At 44.4% G+C, this 24935-nt stretch overlaps 1 protein-coding gene and 1 pseudogene across 1 annotated transcript; one reads left to right on the top strand and one right to left on the bottom strand.

Annotated features, from left to right (window-relative positions):
• The first annotated feature begins 160 nt into the window (after positions 1–160).
• Positions 161–9578, top strand: LOC123059209 (FHA domain-containing protein FHA2-like; annotated as a pseudogene).
• A 1247-nt stretch (positions 9579–10825) lies between these two features.
• Positions 10826–20816, bottom strand: LOC123057184 (DNA (cytosine-5)-methyltransferase DRM2-like). Its single transcript, XM_044480288.1, has 10 exons — positions 20533–20816; positions 19352–19355; positions 16378–16488; positions 14972–15080; positions 14837–14883; positions 14555–14707; positions 12280–12379; positions 12106–12188; positions 11734–12010; positions 10826–11658 (listed from the first exon to the last, which is right to left on the bottom strand). Exons 1-10 carry the CDS (start codon positions 20814–20816, stop codon positions 10826–10828), a joined length of 2001 nt encoding a protein of 666 aa, XP_044336223.1.
• Between the last annotated feature and the right edge of the window lie 4119 nt (positions 20817–24935).

Genomic DNA, 24935 nt, shown 5'->3' with positions numbered 1-24935 from the left:
TTGTCTTTTTTCCTTCTCATTCTGCAATTTGAAGTTGGATCTGAATTTTTTAGGGTTTATGGACACATGTTCTGTGAACATTCATGTATGTAGTGTAGGCAGCAGATAGCCTGATGGGCCGAACTTTGATGTAGCAGCCAGCCACTGCCTTCCGCACGTCTCCAGTGGCCGTGCTCAGTCTTCGAACCCAACCAGATCGGAGCCGCCGCCGCCGGCTTCTTCTCCAGCCGGCAGGGGAGTCCCTCAGTCGCGCCGCGGCGGAGTGTCCTGCCGGGCCTGGGACAGGTCTTTCTTGGCGCCGGGGATGGGAGAGGAGCAGCGCCGGCGACCGGAGTGTAGGAGGGAGCCGCGCAGAATCGGAAACGGGTCCTACATCCATTCTTCCCCGCGACGGCGACGCCGGAGAGCGGAGGCGGTGGCAGGCTCCGCTGACGAAGCTCCGGTAAGAGGGCTGGTGCACTACAGCTGAAATATCACTTGGCATGACTGAAAATTTAGGGAACTTCAAACTATTGTAGCACACCACAGCACAACAGAGCTTCAAACTATTTACTTGGATTCTGTATTGTAGCTCATTTGAGATTTCAATTCATCACTGCTATCATGAATAGGTTGCATATATAAGGCAGCTGTTTTCAACTTGTTTCGGACCCTGCCAGGATGGAGGTTGCATATACCCATTGTATCTCACTGCACCCTGCTTGTCTCAGCGTTATGCATGAGCATTTTTTTCATTGATTGGTCGCCGCTTGGTGCCCTATTAATTAACCTGTTCCTCCTATCCATTGTTTGATTAGGTTGATCGGTCTGAGGTGGGGGGCACAGCTAATCTTGCCGAAAAATTGGGGATTCAACTGAAGCCAATATGCCTCATGTTGAGGGTGCTTGTGCAATGCCCGCCGGTGATGGTGAGGTGGAGGCAGGGTTCGCCAAGCTGCAGGGTGAGGATTTCGAGTACTACATGCAGACCTACTCGATCATGCTGGGCCGCAACAGCAAGAAGTCGACTGTGGATGTCGATCTCTCCAGCCTTGGTGGGGGGATGAACATCTCGCGCCACCACGCGTGGATATTCTACGACTTCCAGCACTGCCGCTTCGCGCTCGAGGTCATCGGCAAGAACGGCTGCCTTGTTTAGGGTGTCCTGCATCTCCCTTGGAATCCTCCTGTTAAGCTTGACTCGCAGGACCTCCTTCAGATTGGGGACAAGAAGTTTTACTTCCTCCTGCCGACGAGGTCTATCTTTGCCTCGCTTGCCGCTGCTCGACAAGCCCCTTTTATTCCGTCACATATCGCACTTCCATCGTATGTGCAGCCAGGGCACCCTCGTGTGTCCGATTTCCATGACCGCCTCCCTGAAGGTGATTATGGCTGGGACAGTGATGACGTTGGGAATGGTGTCAGTGCAAGTGGAATGAAGGGCAAGCTGAAGAGAACCGAAAAGTCTCCCAGAGATTTGGACATCTATGGTGGGCACAGAATCAATGTTGAACCAATAGGAACAATCGGCGAAGGTGATACATAATCCTTTCTCTGCATTTTTACTGTGTATACTTTCCCTTCCTTGTCGTCTTGTTTCTCTTCTAAAAAATATGTAGAGCTGATGATGATTTTGGTTGTTCAGTCACTCAATCTGGCTGTACGCGTTATTTGCATGTTGCAACTGATGGCTACAAAGTAAGATGATGTTGATATTGCAACATTACATATTAGAGATAGATATGCACATTATAACACAGCTGTAATGTCGCGGAAATATCCCTTAAGCAACTCTCACCATATGTTCACTGCAAGTACACATACATTATTAGTTGCTATTGCAAGTGGTGTTATGTAAGAACATGATGCTTTATATCCGAATTGGCACATCATGATGTGTGAACATAACTGCATCTCTTATGTTTTTACCTTTTATAGGAGAAAAAGAGTAGCAGAGATGCAGTTATATTCGCACATCGAAAGATGCACACCAAGATGCTTCAATCTGAATGTCTTTCACATCTTCCAATCTTAGTTTCTAGGGAGAAATTAAGTACATTATCTATGATATTTCTATCACTGAAGCAGCCGACATTCTATGAAGAATTATGAATTAGGAAATGGTATGATGCAAGTTTTAGAAGCTGTTACTGACCTTTGTTCTTGTTTCCAAACTTCCAGCTATGGACCTTTGGAGTTCTGTCCAGTGAAAGTCCAAATTCATTATCTTTTACCATGTGCAGGGAAATATTTGTTTGATCTGACCTGAACTTGCTTCTTTTTGTGTGTGCAGACAATAGACCAGAAATAAGGTTGAGGGGTGACCGGGATGTGGACAACCAGCACATCCTTCAATTGGAAGAGAAGGAAGCCATGTCATCTGTTGCGATTGTGTTATCTGACATCTGTGGTCCTGGACAATATATGCCTACGAGAAAACTTCACACAGAGGTTTGTCATGGAAAAACACACGTATTTGCTACCCAACTTCTATCCTGAAGCTAAAGTACGCCTAACCTAATTAGTCTTGCTCTGGCTTGGAAAAGTTAAATATACTGAAAGTAGTTTACTGTGTTTATACATTGATTGATGGGATGGTCCATACAATTACAGTTTAACTTCTGATATAGAATATCATCAGAATTTATGACACTAAAAGAAGTCTTCCTGATTCAAAAGAATAATAATGCAAACTGCATACTGAGAATATCATCTGCGGATGGAGGTCAGGTGCTAGCATCCCTGCCTGTCTAATATAGCTTAGTTGTAGCCTGTAGGTGTATGTACCATGATGTGGAAGGTTTCAGTGGAGGATGAAAAAATGCGACCTCCTCTTGCTCGTCCGTGCCACCACCACGCGGTGGCTGGGCGGGCAGCCCTCTCCACCCCCCACCCTCCTAAGTCACGCCGCCGGGCGAAGCCTGGTTGCAATGGGCTGCGGCAGGGCTCTCCTTTCCCCTCATGCATGTAACGCCCTGAGACCGATGTGCCAGGTGTTCTCCAGTTATTCGCTGTTGTTACCATGTCATTACTTGCGTGTCATGCATCTCATACCATGTCATCATGTGCATTTCTTTTGCATTCATGTTCGTCTCATGCATCCGAGCATTTTTTCCGTTGTCCGTTTTGCAATCCGGCGCTCCTATGTCACCCGGTGTCCCTTTCTACCTCTTTTCGTATGCGGGTGTTAAACATTTTCGGATTGGACCGAGACTTGTCATGCGACCTTGGTTTACTACTGGTAGACCGCCTGTCAAGTTTCGTGTCATTTGAACTTCGTTTGATACTCCAACGGTTAACCGAGGGACCGAAAAGGCCTCGTGTGTGTTGCAGCCCAACACCCCTCCAAAGTGGCCCAAAACCCACTTAAACCTCCTCCATCCTCTCGGTCGTTCGATCACGATTGCGTGGCCGCAAACCGCACCCCATTTGGACTCTCCTAGCTCCCTCTACATATATATATGTGATCCCCTCCCGAAATTCGCGGTACAAACCCTAACAAACTCCTCCCCGCGCCGCCGGACAATTCTTTCCGCCGCGCCGGACATGTCCGTGCGCACCGGCCACCTCACCTCCACCAATCCTGTGGCACACGTCACCGCCTCCGTCGCCTCAGCCAACGAGAGGTCGCCACCTCAGCTCCCCCCGCCGCCGCGGCCCGCGGGACCCAGATCGGGCCCGCGCGAGCTCGCAACCGCCGCCGCCTGGCACCATGCCCACGCCGCCTTCCGCTCCCTGCCGCGCCGGCGAGCGCCGCCCGAGCCACCCCGGCTCCGCCACCGCGCCAGCGCCGTCTCGCCTCGCACCTCCGCGCCGGCGACCGCGCCGCTCCGCCCTCGTCGCCGTCCGGCCTCGCTGCCTCCACCGGAGCTCCCTTCCCCAGCGAGCTCTCCCTCCTACTCCGGCCATCTCCATCCTCCGGCGATGCTCCGGTCAACCTCGGTTCGCGCGCGCCGCCTGCTACAGTGCCGGATCCCGATCTGGATCTGGAACCTCCTCGGTTGACTTTTCCCCTCAAATCCTAATATTTTTTGCTCTTTTTAACGCATTATAACTTCATCATCGTAGCCCCGATTCGTGCGTGCAGCATATCAAAATGTTCGTCTCGACGAGTACATCATTTAATCTCATTGCATTATTTTCATTTGAGCTCATCTTGATGCCCGAAATGCTGTTGGAAGAGGGCTATGTGATGATTATGTTAGATCTGTTTCAGCAAATGGCATTTTGTCATTTTTGCCATGATTAATGTGTGCATGCTATGATCCTGAGCTCTACATTGTTTTCTTGTATGCCATGCCATCTTTACAGGGGTGTCTGCCATGTATTTTTGTGATATTTGTGGTGACTAGCACAAGCATGCAAAGTAGCGTAATCGCTAATGCTGATTTTAGGGACTTACAATTTCACTAAGTCTTTGTCCTGATTTTTGTTGTTATGCCATATGTTCATGTTGTTTCCTAGTGATCCGTGCCTCTTTTGAGGATGATCAGTAAGGATGTTTTGTTAATATTGTGGTTCTCTATCCATCCGTGTCTTTGTTTGCATTTATGGAGCACCCTAACTTGAGTCAATCGAGCTCTACTTTTGCTATAAAATGATCCTGGCAGATTGTTGACATGTTTAGCAATTTTGCCGAGGTTGTTGCTATCCGTGCATGCTATGTTGTTGTTCTTGCCATGTCTAACTCCTATGCTATGTCTTCTTGATGGGTGTATGCTTAGTTTATCATGCCATGCTCTGTAGTGAGTGCATCGAGCTCGTAAACATGCCTACTCGTTAACTGTTTTGCATGCTCCAGTTTTTCACTAAGTCTGAATCTGTTTATGTTTTTGCCATGTTCACATGCTTGCAAATGTATTTTCTAATCCCTTTTGGCTCAAGGTCACTAAGGGACTTTTGTTAAGTGCTTTGAGTAGCCTCATGCCATGCCTCGCCTTGCCATGTTAAGTTCCTGTAACTTGTAGTTTTCATGCTCTAAAGTGTGCTTCCTGATGATAAATTCCAGACTTGTGTTAATTTCACCAAGTCTGAAACCTGTTATCATTTGCATTTTTGCCATGCTTGTTTGAACCTGTTATTGAGTGAATTAGCCGTAGCTCAGTGTTCATCTTTTGTCAAGCTTCATGAGTGGATCTCTTCCATGTATTTTGTTGTCATGTTTGAGTGCTGTAGCATATTTATCTTGATGCATTTAGATGGCTACTTGCTGTTTATCGCAGACCGGTGCCATATTTATTTTGCTTGCCATTTCCAAACCGTGCATCCGATTCCGGTGATCTTTATATCGATTTCAACCGAAATCACCTCACCTCTCCAGTGGCACTCTTGGATTTCCAAGTTGAGGCCAGGTTCAATCATTCTTTTCCAAATCATGCATATGCACCGCATACCGCATCCCGCATATCATACCATGTTCATGTGTTGGTTGTTTACTATGTTGTGTGCTTTCTTTCCGGTGTTGCTTCTTCGGGTTGGTTCTGGTAACTTCGCGTTTGTGAGGATCCGTTCGGCTCCATTCGTTTGTCTTCTTCATGGACTCACTCTTCTTTCTTGCGGGATTTCAGGCAAGATGACCATACCCTTGAAATCACTTCTATCTTTGGTTGCTAGTTGCTTGCTTTTTTGCTATGCCTATGCGGCGATACCTACCACTTGCTTATCATGCCTCCCATATTGTTAAGCCAAGCATCTAACCCACCTTGTCCTAGCAAACCGTTGTTTGGCTATGTCACCGCTTTGCTCAGCCCTTCTTATAGCGTTGTTAGTTGCAGGTGAAGATGAAGTTTGTTCCTTGTTGGAACATGGATATTTTGTTGGGATATCACAATATCTCTTATTTAATTAATGCATCTATATACTTGGTAAAGGGTGGAAGGCTCAGCCTTATGCCTGGTGTTTTGTTCCACTCTTGCCGCCCTAGTTTCCGTCATATCAGTGTTATGTTCCCGGATTTTGCGTCCCTTATGCGGTTGGGTTATAATGGGAACCCCTTGACAGTTCGCTTTGAATAAAACTCCTCCAGCAAGACCCAACATTGGTTTTACCATTCACCACCTAGCCTCTTTTCCCCTTGGGTTAGGCCAGCCCAAGGGTCATCTTTATTTTAACCCCCCCGGGCCAGTGCTTCTATAAGTGTTGGTCCAACCCAGAGCACCGTGCGGGGCCGTCCCTTGGCAACTTGGGTTACGTTGGCTCCCGTACGCTTAGCTTATCCGGTGTGCCCTGAGAACGAGATATGTGGAGCTCCTATCGGGATTTGTCGGCACAGCGGGTGGTCTTGCTGGACTTGTTTTACCATTATCGAGGATGTCTTGTAACCGGTATTCCGAGTCTGATCGGGTCTTCCCGCTAGAAGGAATATCCTTCGTTGACCGTGAGAGCTTGTGATGGGCTAAGTTGGGACACCCCTGCAGGGATTTGAACTTTCGAAAGCCATGCCCGCGGTTATGGGCAGATGAGAATTTGTTAATGTCCGGTTGTAGAAAACCTGAAGTTGATCTTAATTAAAATACATCAACCACGTGTGTAACCGTGATGGTCTCTTCTCGGCGGAGTCCGGGAAGTGAACACGGTGTTGGAGTAATGCTTGACGTAGGTTGTTCTAGGATCACTTCTTGATCATAGTTGTTCGACCGTGATTTTGCCTTCTCTTCTTGCTCTCTTTTGCGTATGTTAGCCACCATATATGCTAGTCACTTGCTGCAGCTCCACCTCACACCTTTTACCTTACCCATAAGCGTAAATAGTCTTGATCGCGAGGGTGTGAGATTGCTGAGTCCCCGTGACTCACAGATACTTCCAAAACCAGTTTGCAGGTGCCGATGTTATTGAGCAGGTGACGCAACCAAGCTTAAGGAGGAGCTCGATGAAGATCTTCCCCTTTGTGTTGTTTCGTCCTAGTTGATCAGTAGTGGAGCCCAGTTGGGGTCGATCGGGGATCTGTGTAGCATTTGGGGTGGTCTTCTTTTATTTTGGTTCCGTAGTCGGACCTTGATTGTATTTGGTTGATGTAATGCTTTATTCATGTAATTGTGTGAAGTGGCAATTGTAAGCCAACTATATATATCTTTCCCTTGTGTATTACATGGGTTGTGTGAAGATTACCTCACTTGCGACATTGCTTTCAATGCGGTTATGCCTCTAAGTCGTGCTTCGACACGTGGGAGATATAGCCGCATCGAGGGCGTTACAATGCAATCCCGGCGGCGCAAGGTGCTATCGGCTGGCAGTGGCGCTGTGCTGTGCGGGCGCGCTTAGAGCCACGACGGCTACACGGTGGGTGGCCCATCCGTGGTGGCCAGAAATGGGGCCACACGGTCGTCTAGGGTGGCACGGGGCAGCTCCCCCGATGGCCTGCGTAGCTCCGACGTCCAGTATCTTGCAGGATCTAGGGTTTCATCGGTAGTAGGTGGCGTCTAGTATCTTGCACAATCTAGGGTTTCGCCGGTAGTGGGCCTCACCATTGTTTCTTAGTCAGATCCAAACGGCTGGATCTGGCCCGTGGAGGCCAGCTACTCAGGCGGTCCGCTTCGGTTGGGTGCCACCCCGACATTGCATGGTGGGCTGGCCTGCGAAGTGATGCTGGTTAGAGCCGATGATCCTCATTCCCGTCCATGGCGGGGCTGGATCCAGAGGGGATCTGGCACCCGTTGCCATTTGTCCTCTGCTCGTGGGTCAGCATCTGTGTTGGCTGGCCCTGATCGTGGTGGAGCTATGACACGACGGTTCCGCCCTTGCGTTGTCTGTCTGAAGGTGCTTGCTTTTCGGCGGCCTGGTGCCCTGACGGTGATGGTGTGTCTCTCCTGGATGCCAGGGCGATGACCTTGGATGTTGAGGCTACACAGTTGGCTCTGCAGCGAGTAGCGTTGCGGTAGTGGTGGCGTCTCCTTTTGGGCTATGAGGGTAGCAAGGGGAGGGGTAGCGGATGATCCTAGTGTCATTGTGGCTTTGGTGGTGGCGGCTCCCTGGTCTCGATCTCGAGGCCTTGCGCTAGTGGCAGTGGTCCCCTCCTCACAGATCGGGTCGCAACTTTGGCTCCGCAGGTGGCACTTGTGAGAGTCCTAGCAAAAGCTCCGCGCTCGGGCGCCGCCGATGGCAGCGCCTACGAGTTTCGCTTCCTTCTTGGATGCATTGTTGTGGGTCCCCTCTTGATGCAAGGGCTCCGGGTGAAAACCATAGTCCGTCCTTTTGGGCACGACGGTGTCACTTGGCATCATCACCATCTTGAGGGTGTCAGTGCGGAGCCCCGGTCCCTTTTGGTTGCAACCGGCCAGCGGCTTCGAGCATGCCTTGTCCTGGACTTGTAGCATCCTCGACTCTAGCGTGGGATGGTCTAGTGATCTCCTGTCATTTACAGTGTCTCCGTGGTATCTGTTCTCGGCCCTTGCTATATCCTAGCAGAAGCTGAGCTCCATGGCCCGGAACAAGGAGGCTATCTCAACGGTCAGTTGGCCCTTTCCATAAATGGCTCGGTGTGTTCGGTACTATGGTGTACGGTGGTTTCTCGAAGTGGTGAGGGTCCAGTCCTATTCAATAGTCTTGGTTGTCTCTTGTTAGGTGTTGCATCTCCTGTTTTCACGCTCGAAGTGGGGTAAGGTGCACTTGTGCCCTTGCTCAGGTGGCATACTATTTTTCTTTTGACCTCCTTGTATGAGGGTTTCCTTACCACTTTGTATCGGTTTGGCTGTTTGGGTATATATATAAAGCTGGGCGAAAGCCTGTTTCGAAAGAGGTATATGTACTATAACTTGTCAAAACTATCATATAAATCCAAAGGCAGTTAACTTTAGGCTCTTAGGCTTTAAGCCTGTTAATGCATGACTCTGCTTGCTAGCATCCTTCACTTGTCACTCCAAACATGTTTTGTGCTGAATCTTGTCGCTTCGTTTTTGTGGAGCCATGACTCGCTACGGACGATTTTCTACTGATATTTACATTTCTCTTCTACAATTAGTGGGAAAGACTTGCAAGTATATCCTGTGGTAGCTATCCTGGAAAACTTCATTTTTCATTAATTAATCATGTCACATTACTGGGATATCCCTCCTATTCTGTATCATGTCACAACACTATTATTATGATTATGATTATTATTATTGTTGTTGTTGTTGTTGTTGTTGTTGTTGTTGTTGTTGTTCTCCTTTTTATTGGCAATTTCCTTAGATTAGCAATGAAGCATGATCAGACTATTTTTACACGGTTCAATCATTGTACATGCAAAGTCTTATACTTGTTTGTCTACTCGCAGCTTGTGGACTGGTTTGGCAACGTCTAGCACCACACCAGGGTGCGGAAGTACCTGACCTGGGAGGAGTAGTCACCGATTATAGCCAAGGGGAGGCCATGGTTCGGGCTGCTGGAGCTGCTCAGGAAGCACCCGGAGCACTTCGTCATTAACACAAAATGGAAGGGCAGGGCGATCTCAGAGTTCGTCTCGCTGGTTTCCTTGCTATCCTAGATGGAACCAGACCAGCGAGGCTGTGTCTAAGCTTTTCTTGTGTTTCGTTTCGCACCTGTAGGTTTCCAGAAGGCCGGGTGGTGTCCTGATTTGTGTATGAGAGAGCAATCAGTTAGATGGAATTGCTGTGATGCATTGTATCCAGAGTTTCTCTGTCTTAGCTCTGTAGTGTTGAGAATGTTGTGTGGAAACTTTGACTTTTAAGTGGTATTCAGTTTGTATCTTTTCATATTTGAACTACAGAACTTAGCATGTCCTTATCGCCCGACATGGCAGCCTGTCGCAGTGAGGCGGTGGCGCACTGATGCTTGGACCATGGTGCAATGCCACGGTGGCTCCCAGCAGCAGCAGCCAGCATGGTGCACTGTATCCCGAGTAATCTTTTTTAGAGCAACGAGCTTATATTGTCAAGTCAACATGGTTACAGACTTACAGTCATGTTGGATGCAATCTTACATGAATAAAACAGAACCCAGAAAGGGCCTTAATAGTCTGGATCAGTTTGAATTTGTTAATATGAGCTGCTTTGTGGTAATATGAGCTGCCATATGGGCACCTCTTTTTTACTCCCTTCTAATTTGGAACGGAGGGAGTAGAAGAAAAGAATATAAAAGAGAACCAACAGATCATCCATTTGCTGGAGAATAGGCATCCATCCTTCAGACTCACTCACAACAAGGTCCAAGGATTCAGGGGTGAAAGCAACGAGGACCAGGAGGCTTCCAATGAGGAGCAGCAATGCGCGGCAAAATATTTTGTTTCGACTGTTTCAGAATACAATCTGAACAGAAAATGCAGAACATAACAGTGTAGGAAACCCTGAATTTGCGCGTCTTAAATCCTCCACTGCCTTTGGATGTAGTCTCCAAGAAATATAACAGCAACAGAAACTCCTCTCCGCAGCTAGCAAAATTATGTTCAGATGCAGCGTATGCAAAAAATGAAGAAAACAATCTGTTCTGCTGCCAGCACAATGCCATTCTGCTACCTCAACGCGGAATGCATCCGAGGGACATGTTTGCAAATAAATCAAAGATGTACAAATTCTGTTGGCGAAAAGAGCCCGCTGAACAGAATTTGGAGCAACCAGCACTAAGGCATTTTTCTACAAACTAGAAGGGAGGGAATTCGTAGAACTAAATGTACTCCCAGCCTGTACAAAATTAGGCTCTGAAATAGTTGAGGGGACCAAGAATAGTCTTTTCCCAAATAAACACGAGCAAGATCTAAATCAGTTAGCAACCATAAACATCGTATGGCTAAATGTCAATATGATATTTCTCCCAAATAAAAACCCACCACATCAATTCAACGTTTAAACACAGATAAGTTGCGCTTCCTAGATATAAAGCATTGAATGATACAACAAGAACTGCAATGATTAGGCTACTTCCTGGCCATAGCCGACTTGACGACATTCAATATTCTGACATAATGGTGGAACAAAACAGATTGCTTGCCCTCCAAGCCATGACGGCTGGATCGGTTACACCCAGCAAGATTGTTACATGGGCTGCCCCCAATCACCAAGTCGAAGCCGCCAAATGTAGTAACATATGTTGCAACTTGATCATCAGTAAGAGATTTCACATCATCAATCTCAATCAGTGTGCCTGTTTGAGTCTGATTCCACCAATCCCTGAAAATCCTCTTACTAGCTTTGTCTATTTCAACAGAAACCACTGTCCTCATGTTCATTCCCAACCTGTGCAAAGCTACCTCTCCTCCTCCAATACCAGTGAATAAGGACAGCACATTAACACCATTGGGAAACATGCCTTTTAGCACTGACAAGTGGTAAGCAACAGTATCAACATGGAATGAGTTGCCTAGAGATTTGTATCTATTTGTGTCGCCTAGTCCCCTTGTGTGGTCCTTTGGAAAACCAAGTAGATATTCAATCTCTTGAGGCTCCAATCGAGCAACCTTATTTTTTCCGACCCAGACAAGATTGTACCTTTTGCACTGATCGATGACATACTTTTGAATACTTTGAGATGGTGGAGTGCCCGCACTTGCAAGAGCACGCCCAATCTTTCCAGTCAGCGTTGGACCTGCCACACCTGTTAGCAAGCAGTTGAACTGTGTTCTCTGATCCCAGGAAGGCCACCACTTCTTGTAACGGGGGAATGCCTCAAATATGGTCATTGGAGGAGAAGGAAGAAGAGGTGCTCTGTTCTCAATAGGCAAGTTATGTATGTAGCCTCTTTTCCTTGCAGCTGCACACAAATGTTTGGAATCTACGAACTCAGGTTGAATGTCATACAGAGATCTTGAAATGGTCGCCCATACACCTGTGAGAGCTCTAGCCACATTTTCGTAGTAGAAATAAGGTCGTCCCATATCTTGTTCAAGAATCGTTCTAGTCACCCTAACTGATGATGGGCTATAATTGGGCAGGTTAAATCCAACCATTGGATTTGGAAGAAGCATCTGTTCATCATGGTTGCAATCCAAAGAGGGTTGATTGCTCTGTCCAGTACATCCACATCGCTTCCTTTTTTTCTTTCTCTCTTCCACCAACCTTTGCTTTCTTTCTCCCTCCAAAGAATCGAAGCATCTTCCCGTAACCTGCCACAAATGTACACGTATTGCAATGTTCTTTACATCAAACTGAGAGAACAAAAAGATCTTCTTATTCAAATGTACATTAAACCACAAAGTACCTGATGGTTAGATAAGTCCAAATTTCCTGCAACCCGTGATGCACTAATCGAATCAACTAATACAAAGAGATCACCATCCACACCTAGGAAAATTTAATCAGAAATAAATATCATAACGTGCCTTATCCATGGAAAAAATAAACATCAAGGCAATAGTTTAAAATAGAGCCACACCACATCTTATAATAGCCATATTAGCTTCATCTTCAGAAAATCCCATATCTACTAATGAGTTGATTTTCTCGTCCTTCTCAGACATTTCTTGTAAAAAATCCTACACAAAAGTATAATGAAAACTAAGATCGGAAAACACTTAATACATATTACTGACTACTTAATGCCAACTAAGGAAATACAACTACATAGCGACACATATAAGGCTAGAGGAAAAAGGGGCCCCACAACTAATAAATGATCAAGAAACGAGTAGCACCTACTTCCCCAGAAATAAGAGAAAAAAATGAACGAGAACTAAATCGATGAAATAATTTAGGAACTCAATTTGTTATTCTCCGGTGCTATTTGAGAGTGACATTAATACAAAGTTACTACATGCATGAACGGTGATGCTCATCATAGGTTTACGCTTGAAACTACTAGCTTTACCAGCAAGATAAAGTATTGGTTGTGCTGGACTGGAATAAACTGAAGGTACACATCTAGCTTTGTTACATGATGTATAATGGTGGTGAAACACAGTCATCTGGTCTCTTCATGACACTTTCATGATTTTTTTTAAACATATTGATGATAAGGCAAATGCATGTCTTCACAAGAACATGATGATATTCCCATCCACCTTATTTCAGGTTCATTGGTTGCTAGCAATCAAGACATATCTTTTTTTCTGAGCAGGTGTAATAGAGAACAAACACTCCATATGCTCTCCCTACTTGTTGTTTTCAGGCATTACATATTTCTAGCCATGAATAGGATTGAACCATACAATATTCACTTTGCAAATTTTATTTGCGTAACTAATATAAAATTCAGCTACAAGATCATATATATTACATTTCAAGATTTCTAAATAAGTGACTTCAGGTATTCAACTCTCGCTGAAAATTTATTTCTTGACCCCCTCAGTTTTCTCAGCTAATAGGTTTACACGTTGATCTTCTTGAAACATTTCTTGGGGTGAGTTTGATATTCTTTTCTAGTACTATGTTCACATTGCGTCACTGAGAGTAAAAAAAAAAAAGAATCCTGAACTATGCCATTCAATTATTGAAGACCTTATTCTTCCTAACCTACATGCTATTCTTCCTAACCTACATGCTAGTTTCCAACCCTCCTTTGATTCTACAGTTAAGTGATGAGATAGGGTGCAGCACAAACTTTACTCTAGTCAAGGATATAATTATATATATCCACCTATATGCCTGCATCTTTCTTCAGTATTCACAATTATCAAGTTTCGCTTCTACTTCTTTCCGAACTCTTCTCAGATCACTCCGACTGTACACTATAGCTTGGACTACAAAATAAACCAAAGGGCATAATTGGTGCGCAAATTTTGAATTCTTAAAGTTAGAGCGCATGTGGCATGTGTATATGTTCTCTTGTTTACACCACATGTAGTATGATTTGCTCATAGCATCATAAATCCTCTGTTAGGCATAAACACAAGTTTGTGTCCAACTAGAATTACTAGTCCACCTAAGATTAGTTTTCCTAGCATCTCGTTCATGAGATAGCTAGACTAGCCTAGTATATATACATGTACCCAGCCCCTTGTAAACATCAACCCATGAAAAAGCAATACAAAGTATAGAACAGGCTCCACACGAGCATGTGTGGCCATCAAATCCGTCGATCTGAGTTTTTTGTCGTCAAGTTAGGTAGGAGTTCCGGCGACAGCGCCGAAATGAATCGATCGATCCAATCTAGAGCTAGCTCCACGAAAAGCTTACGCACAGGAGGTTTTGGTGAGACAAACACGTATTCCTACTAGCTAGTCTTCATCAATCAAGCTACTAGCTTGTGTGCTTGTTTGAAGCTAGCTTTGCACGTACATGTTGCTCTTGGTGTGATTTGTTCAAGTGTTTCAAAACCAACATCCTCAAGTCACATGTCTTGTAGTAACTAACATTTAAATGCGTAAGAACTGAAGAAAAAACAGTGATGTCTAACAGAAATATATTTTCTAATTCGTCAAAATTACAAACAAGCAACACAATAATACACTCAGTTTCTACTCCTTCACAGCCTCTTTGAGTACTTTGAGGGAGGCATTGGTCTAATGGTAGTCAACCTCATGTCCTATATTAACTCTTACATGATAAAACTTTAACATGATGAGAATGCTTTTAAAAAAAATCAGGTGTTCCACTTTCATTCCGCAAGTCTACACTCATGAAGTGCTAGGATAAAAATAAACAAAGCTCAAACAATATGTAAAGGGGCGCGCAAGGTATGCATGGGAAATAATTCAAATATATCATCATACCTCATCACTATAATCACCAAAGTTGGGCTCTGTATCACCAGCATCATCATCACCATCCGAGCTCTCAAAATCAAGATCATCACCATCTTCAACTCTATGGAGGGTGCAGCCAGAAGTAGAGACGTTACCCAATGTATCTTCATCACCTATTGCCTACAGTTGACATCACCGATCCCAAGTCTTTTGAGAGACTTTCTCTTGTGCATGATACATATGATCCTTGCCATCACATAGCAAGAGCTCCATTGGATAAATTTAGTAATAACACCCATGGACACATACCTTATAGGTCAACAGTAACTCAAGCAATGCATTTTCGTCACTATGCCCTGAAAGGAAAACCAAAAGCCTTGATTAGATGGACGGTGCAAACACAAATAAGACAAATTAAATGAAATTTGTTACTTCTATTATTACCAATCTCCTTGATGCTTGTCACGACCATTTCTTTTGGGAAACCCATTGCCACATATCTCTTGACTAAAGAAGGAGATGACCCTTGCCCATTGGCCCACCCATTAGAACTCTTTTGATAGTTGCACAAACCAATATCACATTATGATCTTAATAAAAACAAGGTATGGCTAGCTATTGTACTTAAATACACAATCAATTACTACATGACGTACCAACGAGGACGGGCTAGGAGCATCGAAGTTCCACAAGTCCAGAGCCCATGAGGGTTCAACATCATCATCACTTATCCCCTTGTCACGGCCATCACGATCACTCCTCTTAGTTAAGCAAACACGAATCAATATTGAAAGCAAACCACAAGGAAATCAATTGTAGAGAAAAACAATAATTCTATCATGCACTATCACATCAGTCGCAAGATGTCGCAAATGAACTTTCTGGCACGAAACAAGTATAGTAACTCGATGTTAGAGTTAGAACACATTAAAAAGCAAGAAGAAAAAACCATCTATTTTATTTGAAAAACTCCCCTACAGCATTTTCACATGAAGACAATGCTAAAGTGCAAACAATATACACTTAGTACAATTAGAAATACTATAGTTTAAATTTATAGGGATGCCTAATTAACTGAAGTGTGCTAGCTTTGTAGGAAGGATAGTCTAGTTAGTTGAACACTTTATGCGTAGCATGGCTATTTTATGTTGGGGGGGGGGGGGGAGTGATCAGGTTGGTAATTCTAAAAAGATGATCAGATAGACAAAGTTTGCCCATTATCACCTGGATTATGGTTTGTAACCAAACATGCACTAGTGCAGTACAACTTGATGATGCTTGCATTAAATGGATAAACAAGGTAATTTCCAGTCTAAATGTATATATAGCTCAAATGCATGAGGTGAAGTGCCAGATAAGTAAGAATTTTGTACGATATAGATAGATCAATATAACATAAATTAAACCACACAATTCCTTATTAAAGACTATCAACATGTTTAAATACATGTTTGGTCAAAGGTCCGCCAGCCAATGTCTCATCATGGATAACACATAGTCGAACATTTTGAATCTATTATATACTAAAAGTCTAAAACTACTTGATGGGTTAACTAGAGAAAAGATAGCCATACTAGAAAATCACACATAAAAGCAAAACATCCAGCCATTAATATACTACTCTTTTTCAATCAAGAAAGCATAACCATTAGATCATCATAACTACAACTAAGTCAACTATGGGCCCATATTATTTGACTCGCAAACACATTGGACATAACAACAAGAAATATGCCATCTTTCCTTTTTATTACTCTATTCTAGTGCAGACATCACACTACTATCTTAATAATAACAAGTCTTGGCTAGCTCTTGTACTTATATACAAAATCAGTTACTACCTGAGGTACCAGCGTGGACGGGCCAGGAGCATATAAGTTCCTCAAGTCCGGAGCCCGTGAGGGTTCAGACTCAACATCACTTTTCCCTTTATCACGACCATCACTGTCGTTCCTAAAGCCCTGTGAAATTAGTTAAGCACACATCATTCAATATTAAAAGCAAACCATTAGAAAAGAAATTGTAGAGGAGAGCAATAATTCTACCACTAGTAGAAAACAGGGCTATGGTCCAGGCCGGGTCAGCCCATTAACGTGTCTAGTCCTCTCTATACGTATGTATAGTACGTAGCGTCGACCAAGCACGGACGTAAGAGAGGACACTTCTCTCTATTAATTATAGCTAGCTAACACAATATATGAAACACCTAAATTAACCCCCCAAAAACCCCAAACCCCCCCCCCCCCTTTAAAAAAACAAAAACCACAGCCACAGAAATGCTGACGCGTGGATGCCTATTGGTCCCGGTTGGTGCCACCAACCGGGACCAAAGGGTCTCCTGCCTGGGCTCTGCGCACTGCCCACGTGGAGGCCCATCAGTCCCGGTTCTGGATTGAACCGGGACTAAAGGGTCGGGGCATTAGTACCGACACTTTAGTCCCGGTTCAGGAACCGGGACTAAAGGCCCTTACGAACCGGGACTATAGGCCCTTTTTCTACCAGTGCCCTGCACTATAACATCATTTGCAAGATATCACAATTGAATCTCTAGCATGAAATTCGTATAGCACTTTGTAACAAAACTGTAAGCTAATGCACAAATAATATACACAAATACAATCAGAAACAATATAATTTCAAGTTATAGGGATGGCTAATTGGTTGAATTGTGCTAGATTTAAAATACCACAAGAGTAGATCATATTATATGTAACAGGGCTATTTTCTGGGAGGAAAATGATTAGGTAAATCCAAAAAGGTGATCAGATTGACCAGATTTGCCCATTATCACCAAGAATAAGATTACTAATTAAACATGCATTACTGCAGTACAATTTGATGATGCTTGCATCAAATGGTTAAACAACTGTAGATTGCAGTCTCAACGAACAACTCAAATGGATGTTATGAAGTGCCAGGGAAGCTAGAATTTAGGACCATATAGGTGGATCCGTATAACATAAACGAAAACCACATAGTTCCTTCTTAAAGACCATCCATGTGTTAAATGCAATGTTTTGGTCAAATGATTGCCAATGTGTCATCATGGACAACAAATAGTCAAACATTTTGAATCTATAATGTACTAAAATTACTTGACGAGTTAACCAGAAAACGATTGTCATGCTAGAAAATCCCACAAAAATAAAAATAAGTCAACCATTAATTGGCTAGTATTATTCGACGCTTTTCTGTCTATTGCCATGCAGATCACCTACATCTCGTGAGCCACATTTTTGTTCCTCGTACTTCCCCACTTACACTGGTAGAAAAAGAGGCTTCCGTCCAGCCCCATTAGTCGCGAAACTGTAGGAACCGCGACTAATGAAGTCTTTAGTCGCGGTTCGGCAGATGAACCGCGACCAAATGCCTGGGCCCAGGGCGCTCGCGGGCTTTAGTCGCGGTTGGCCAGGCCAACCGGGACTAAAGGTGCCCAAAGGCCTTTAGTCGCGGTTGGCCAGGCCAACCGCGACTAAAGCTCCTCCCTTTTAGTCCCGGTTTGTGGCACGAACCGGAACTAATGGGGTTGAGACCTTTAGTCCCGGTTCGTGCCACGAACCGGTACTAAAGGTCCCAATTTCAAACTCTACCCCCCCCCCCGGATCGCCTTTTCAGTTTAAAAAAAAATAAAAGAAAATAATGGAAATGTCAAAAAAATAAAAGAAAATAAGTTTCTCATGTGATATGTGGTCTAGTTGTTGGGAAAATTTGCAAATGTGAATTTTGACTTTATTTGCAAAATCTCTCTGAAATTTGTAAAAATGGGCATAACTTTTGCATACTAACTCGGATGAAAAAGTTTTTTATATGAAAAATCATCTACTCGAAAAGTTACATCCAAATTTAACTGGGGGAACCCCGTTAAACATTTTCAAAATCCTCAAAAACCTAATAGAAAAAAAGTTACGGGGCTTGTAAGATCTAGAGTGGAAAAAATTGAAAAATATTCAAACAGTGGGCAAACTATGGTCAAACAATGGTCAAACTAATTATTCTAGAATATTAGTGTTACTAAATAATTATTTTAATTATTTCAATTTTGGTCAAATCTGGTCAAACTGTGGTCAACTGTGGTCAAACTGTGGTCAAACAATGGTCAAACTAATTATTCAAGAAATATTAGTGTTACTAAATAATTATTGTTTTTTAAAACAATAGTTTCAAACTCAAACAGTGAAATGTGTCACTTCATGCTCAAGCAAAATTCCTGAAGGTTAATAGGATTGACATCTTATTATTGTCAGGAAAACAACAAGTGCAGACTTGGAGCGTGGGAGAATAGAACCCGGAAGTTAAGCGTGCTTGGGCTGGAGTAGTGAGAGGGATGGGTGACCGGTTGGGAAGTTAGATGATTTGGAATGATGAGGGGTGATAAAAGAATAAATTGAGAAGTGATGAGGGGTGGTGATTAGAGACTAGAGGTTAAAATAATTCAGAAATTTGAAAAAAAAAATTCAATTTTTTTTTCAAAAACTTGTGGCGGCCTTTAGTCGCGGTTAGCCACAAGAACCGCGACTAAAGGTCGTCCGCCCCGACGGCCACCTGGCGCCCACGTGGACGGGCCTTTAGTCGCGGTTCTTAAGCAACCGCGACTAAAGGGGGGGGGGGGCCTTTAGTCGCGCCCGTTCGGTCGCGGTTGCGCAACCGCGACTAATGGCAGTTGCGAACCGCGACCAAAGGCCCTTTTTCCACCAGTGTTAGGCGAGTAAAACATGGGTAGCACACCCTACTACACATAACTCCCTCCAACGATTATTCTATTGTGTGTGAGCAAGAAAGCCAAACTGCCTAAAAAAACTATAAGACCATGTTTCGCTATCTTACCATCCTACATGGAAACACAATAACAAAGTCGTAAGCCTTATTTGTGCATACATGAGGCAATCTCGATTTGTAGTAGCATACAAGATAGAAGATAGGGATCATGCCCAAGGTTCACATACACGTGTAGGATCGGCAAGCTATGCCATCCACATGTAAGAAGTAACCTGTGCAGGTGCCACTTCGGTCGGCGTCGTTGGTGGGATGTATATACAAGCCAGCTAATTATACAAAGTCTTACTTTCTAGCCAATTTCATGAGCTATTGACAAAAGAAGACATACACTTACCATTAGCATGAGAGAAAACATGTATACTACTTAGTGTTTGATTGTTCTTGAGTGAGTCTATCTACCAACTTGCTAAATCGGTGTGTTACCCTTGGTAGCGACGTACTTTAAGCCACGAGCGTCCTATGGAACTTGGTCGTCCGGAGTGCATGGAGATGAGCAGTCCCTTCTCAGCACGACAATAATCGATATTTCACGGGTGGATTTCACGGGTGGACCCACCATATTTAATCCTTCACTTGATTCTCTATGGCTTCCGAATCAGGAAAAGGCCAATTGTCGGAAATTGACCATGCTGATGCGCGCACATGAATTAGCAATGCCCCTAGGAACAATTGGCGGGAGCAAGAAGGCAGTTATTCAACATTTCATTGGCAAGAGAGAAAATATAAAATACAGTCCATCCTGTTTGATTGATCTTTACCTGATGCGTCAATACAACTTACTTTCATTAAGTGCTGAAAAAGCGAGATCAACTCTTTGAACTATTAAAATACAGTTGTTGGTGACGCCGTGATATTCATCCACAACACTGAACCTGGACACGGTGGCCTGCCGCTGGGAAGACCATGACACGAGGGCATCGCCAAGGTAGACAGAGAAGAAGGACATCTTGTGACGTGTGTCCGGGCAGCCAATCTAGTCCACGTCGCTAAAGGTGGGAAGATCCAAAGTCCATGAGGTGCGGAGGTGCATTCCGAGAGCTGGCGTGCCATAGATGTAGAGGAGCACCCGGTTGATTAGATTCTGGTGACACACACGTGGGTCTTGCATGTGCAAGAAAATATGTTGGACAACATACATAAGCTCAGGGTGCGTGATCATGAGGTACTGGAGCGCTCCGACGAGGTTGTAGTAGGCGAAGGGATCGTTGACACCAGGGTCGTCTGCTTACGACAGCTTGCCCTTGTTGTCGATGGGACTGGGCGAAGGCTTGCAGCTATCCATGGTGGTGCACTCGATCACTTGCTCGGCATACTGCTGCTGACAAAGGAAGAAGCCAGTAGCAGTGCGGGTGACACCAATGCCAAGGAAGAAGTGTTGTCGCCCCAGGTCCTTCATGGCGAACTCGCCAGTGAGCTGGTGCACAATGCATTGGAGAAGAGCCAGGGAAGATACCGTGAGCACGATATCGTCCACACAGAGCATAAGGAATGCAATGTCGGTACCATGCGCCATCGTGAATAGAGAGGAGTTAGAGCATGTGGCGGCGAAGCCAAGGGTCTTAATGAAGCCGACGAACCGCACAAACCAGGCATGTGGTGCCTGTTTTAAGCCATAGAGGGACTTGGCCAGCTGACATAGGTGGTCTGATTTGGTTTCACCAACGAAGCCGGCCGGCGCTGATGGAAGCCGTAGATGACCCAGCGCGCTTTGTAGCGCTCGAGCGGGTCATCCGTGTGCAATTTATGCTTGAAGATACACTTGTCGGTGATCAGGTTGGCACCAGGCGGGCACATCACTTAGGTTCAGTTAAAGACGAGGTGGGTATACTCCTCGCGCATGGTCGCGAGCAAGTTGGGACCGCGAATGGCCATCCGAACCGATCAGATGGGAATAGGGGAGATCGACGATGTGGAGAAGGCAGTGGCGGCTTCCTAGTACCGCCCGTTTGGCCAGAAAACTCTAACCTGAGCTCGCGTGACGACCAGTCTTGGTGGACGCGGTGGGGGAGCACATGTGACAGGTGGTGAAGCCGCGGCACCGTCGGATGTCGATCCGACGAGCATGCTTGAATCGGGAAGTAGAGCCATATGAGTCATTGATCACTGACCCAACGCTACCATTTGAAAGGCGAGAACACGCACCGAGCGACGAAGAAGCGGGCCTGCCCGATGGAGATTGGATGCACATGCTTGAATCGCCTGAGGGTGCGGGTTGTGCGTCGCGGGACGACAGAGAACAGGGACCTCCAAAACCGTCGGAGCTGCTGGCAGTTGCAAGCGCGGCATAGGGTTAGTTGCGATGGAACGGGCAAAGGGAAATATTGCCTCACCAAAGAGCACATGCCGCGAGGTGAGAACCTAACAAGAGAGCGGATCAAAGCAACAGTAGCCGCGATGATCTGATGGGTAGCCGAGGAAGACACGTGCGATAGAGCGGACATTGAGTTTGTGACAAGTAGTGGCCATGGTGTTGGGGTAACATTGTAACATAGACACCCAAAGACACAAAGAATGATGTAGCGAGGAGCGATGACGAGTCGCAGTTCATGCGGAGTGCAGGGCGCATTGGCATAGCACGGCCGCCGGTTCGGGAGGTAGGTGGCAGGGTTGAGTGCCTCGGCCCAGAAATGTGGCGGCATGATGCGTGATATAGGAGCGGGCAAACATTGTCATTGAGGGTGCCAAGTGTGCGTTCTACCTTGCCATTTTGGTGACTCGTGTAAGGACATGCGAGGTGAAGAACAAAGCCATGTTCAGAGAGAAGAGAGCGGACAATGTGACAATCAAACTCTCTATCGTTGTCGTTTTGAAAATGGGCAGCTGAAATTGGGTGCGAAAGTAGGCATAGAACTCGCGGAAAATGGGCAGCTCGTCAGACTTGTGTCTGAGAGGGTAGGTCCACACATAATGAGTGTAGTCATCAAGCACAACTAAGTATAACTGATAATCAGAGATGCTTATAATAGAGGACGTCCATACATCCAGATGCAGTAGTTGATGAAATACTGATCAACCCTTATGCTCTGGTACAATGTTAAGGAGGAAACTGATTTGAAGACTCAACGTACTAATTCATTTATCGGCAGGGCAATATATACATTTTACTCGGCACGCCACTACACTGACAAAACTGTGTTGTGTACTGGTCCATAAATGTAACATGCATAAGAATAGCAGGTGGCATGCAATGACAGCTGCATGCTCTCTATGGGACAGCCGGGTGGTAATAATCCATTATGTTTCTTTACCAAGTGCAGACAACGAGCAGTAAACCCCTTTTTTTTAAGAAGCCAACGAGCAGTAAACCGTTCGCTCGGTAGGTATGGCAAATTGATACAGCACCACACCGGCCGACCGCCAAAGAAGCACGTTTTACATGGCAACGGAAGGAAGGCCCCCCTACTACACTACGTATACGGTGTTGAAATCAGAAAGCAGCCAATACATCATCTATCTATTCTACTCCGGTGGAAATCCCACACCGACCACCACCGCCATGAAACAAGAAGGATTCATGCATGTCCACCAAGAACGGTACCGGCGGGCACGTAGTGAGCGCGGCCGTGGATCCGGCCGACCTAGCTACTTTTAGAATAAACGAGGTTCTCACGCACCAGGGACGTAGCTAGCTGCTCGGCGACCACGACGACTCTGCGCCGGCGCCGTTGGTCTCGTGGCAAATAAATCAAACATACAAAAATAAAACTAAAAAGGAGGGAGGAAGGACGACGTACCGCCATTCTACTTCACGCAGACGTATGCAGTGCCCTCCGACGACGGGGAAGCACCTCACTGTTTCCTGCGGCCACGGCGAGGCTCCTGACTGTTTCCCTGCGCACTTGCAGCGAAAACTAGACGGGTTATACGCAGATTACACGTACGCCATCTCCGCTTTGAGGCACATATATATAAGCGGGGATTAGAAGCTGTAAAATCATGCCAGTATTATTTCCATTAAAACCTATATCTATTAATATATATATATATATATATAATTTATTATTATTAATGTTATTAATAACGTATTATTATTATTTCCAAGGATAAATGGCGGTAACTTTATAAAATAGTAAGTAGTAAAACTTTTTTTTCTTTGGCTAATAATACCTACCTACTCCCTCTCCCCCGAATTAATCGTCTTAGATTTGTCTAGATACAGACGTGTTTTAGTTTTAGATACATTCGTATCTAGACAAATCCATCACAACTAATTTGGGATGTAGGTAATACTATATTTTTTTATTAATTTTATTAATAGTGTTTTATTATTATTTCCAAGGATAAATGGGCGTGACTTTATAAAATATACAGATTTTCTTTGAGCAATTTGGTTGAGCCACATAGCCTGGCCATTAATCTTTGATTTTAAGGAGTAAGATAACAAAGAAAAATGTTACATAACACTTGGTCAGACACGGTACAACCTTCATCCATCTGACATGCCGAAGTTAAAAAAAATCATCCATTTAATTGAATTAATTGCTACATATTCTAAAGTAAGTGCACTTTTAAATTGAGATATGTACAGTAGGGAGTTGCATCTTTTTATATGTAATGTTGCAAAATTGTTTATTTCAGAAACTAAAAGGCTTGGCCTATATAAATTTATCTCAAATTGATAATCTATTTTTTGAATTCTTATAAGGCCATGGACAAACTCAATCACATGTCTTTCCCTTACGAGTTAAGCAAGGGCAAAACATGTGTGTGATGTGTGAGATCCAGCAACGTACTAGCTATAGGGGAGAAAGCTTAGCATGTCACAACAAAAGCATTGATTCGGAACACCTTTGTTTGTCCCTAAAAAAAAATCCTTAGTGCCCTGGGACAGGGCCATGGAGCAGCCCTATGCGGACAAGAACATAACCTTTTCTACAAAGTCCAAGTAGAATCTTCAGTTGGCTTTCCCATGAAGAATTTTTGTGTGTGCGGCAAAGCAAGCACTTCTAGATGCTTCACTTGTTCCTTTCTTATGGTTTCATGACATAAATAAATGAAGGTGAGATGATTCAAATCCAATGATAGGGTGTACTAACATGATATACTGTATGACCAACCCACCAACTTAGTATCGGTGATCGCTCGAGAGAGACATGTTCCAAACTTTAATGGCACATACTGATCTAGTGCCACGTACAATCGACCCACCAATATTTTTTCAACCAACACTTCAACTCAGCATGATCAATACAACAAGGTTGTTGTCAGTAAAAATCACTAACGAGGTTTCATCTTAATTGATAACGTAGATTTGCAACAATTTTTACTTAATAATTTTCAAAAGAACTTTGTAAGATTATAATTCTTGAGAACATATTCTATATTTGATTTATAGGATTCTAACTTTTAGGAATTTATAGGTTTGGTAGGGTTATAATTGTTGAAGATTGATTTGTTCTTTAATATGTTAGAATGATGTGGTCTAGGTCTGTGTAGTCACACTACACAGCACAAAAACACATGTGAGCGGGATCATAGAACAGCCAAACTCAAGAATGGGGGATACCATTGCTAGATCTAAAGAAAAATAGATAAAACTAATGCTACTTCTGTTTGCAAACAGGGAAACTCTAGAAAGCATGTAGTCAAACTTGTCTAACAGTGACTATCAATTATAAACACTAGTACAAAA

Source organism: Triticum aestivum, chromosome 3A (assembly GCF_018294505.1).
Source record: "Triticum aestivum cultivar Chinese Spring chromosome 3A, IWGSC CS RefSeq v2.1, whole genome shotgun sequence".
NCBI classification, from domain to species: domain Eukaryota; kingdom Viridiplantae; phylum Streptophyta; class Magnoliopsida; order Poales; family Poaceae; genus Triticum; species Triticum aestivum.
This window is presented reverse-complemented; position numbering and strand designations above follow the sequence as displayed.

Bases quoted from the DNA above. Each gene is read 5' to 3' on its own strand.
- LOC123057184 (XM_044480288.1), bottom strand. From the start codon at position 20,816: ATGGCGCATGGTACCGACATTGCATTCCTTATGCTCTGTGTGGACGAT. The intron at 15,081-16,377 runs GTACCTCAGGTA...AACTATCAAAAG, and splicing joins CTCCTGGCCCGTCCACGCTG to AGTTCTAATGGGTGGGCCAA. The intron at 14,708-14,836 runs GTATGTGTCCAT...TGTCAACTGTAG, and splicing joins AGTTACTGTTGACCTATAAG to GCAATAGGTGATGAAGATAC.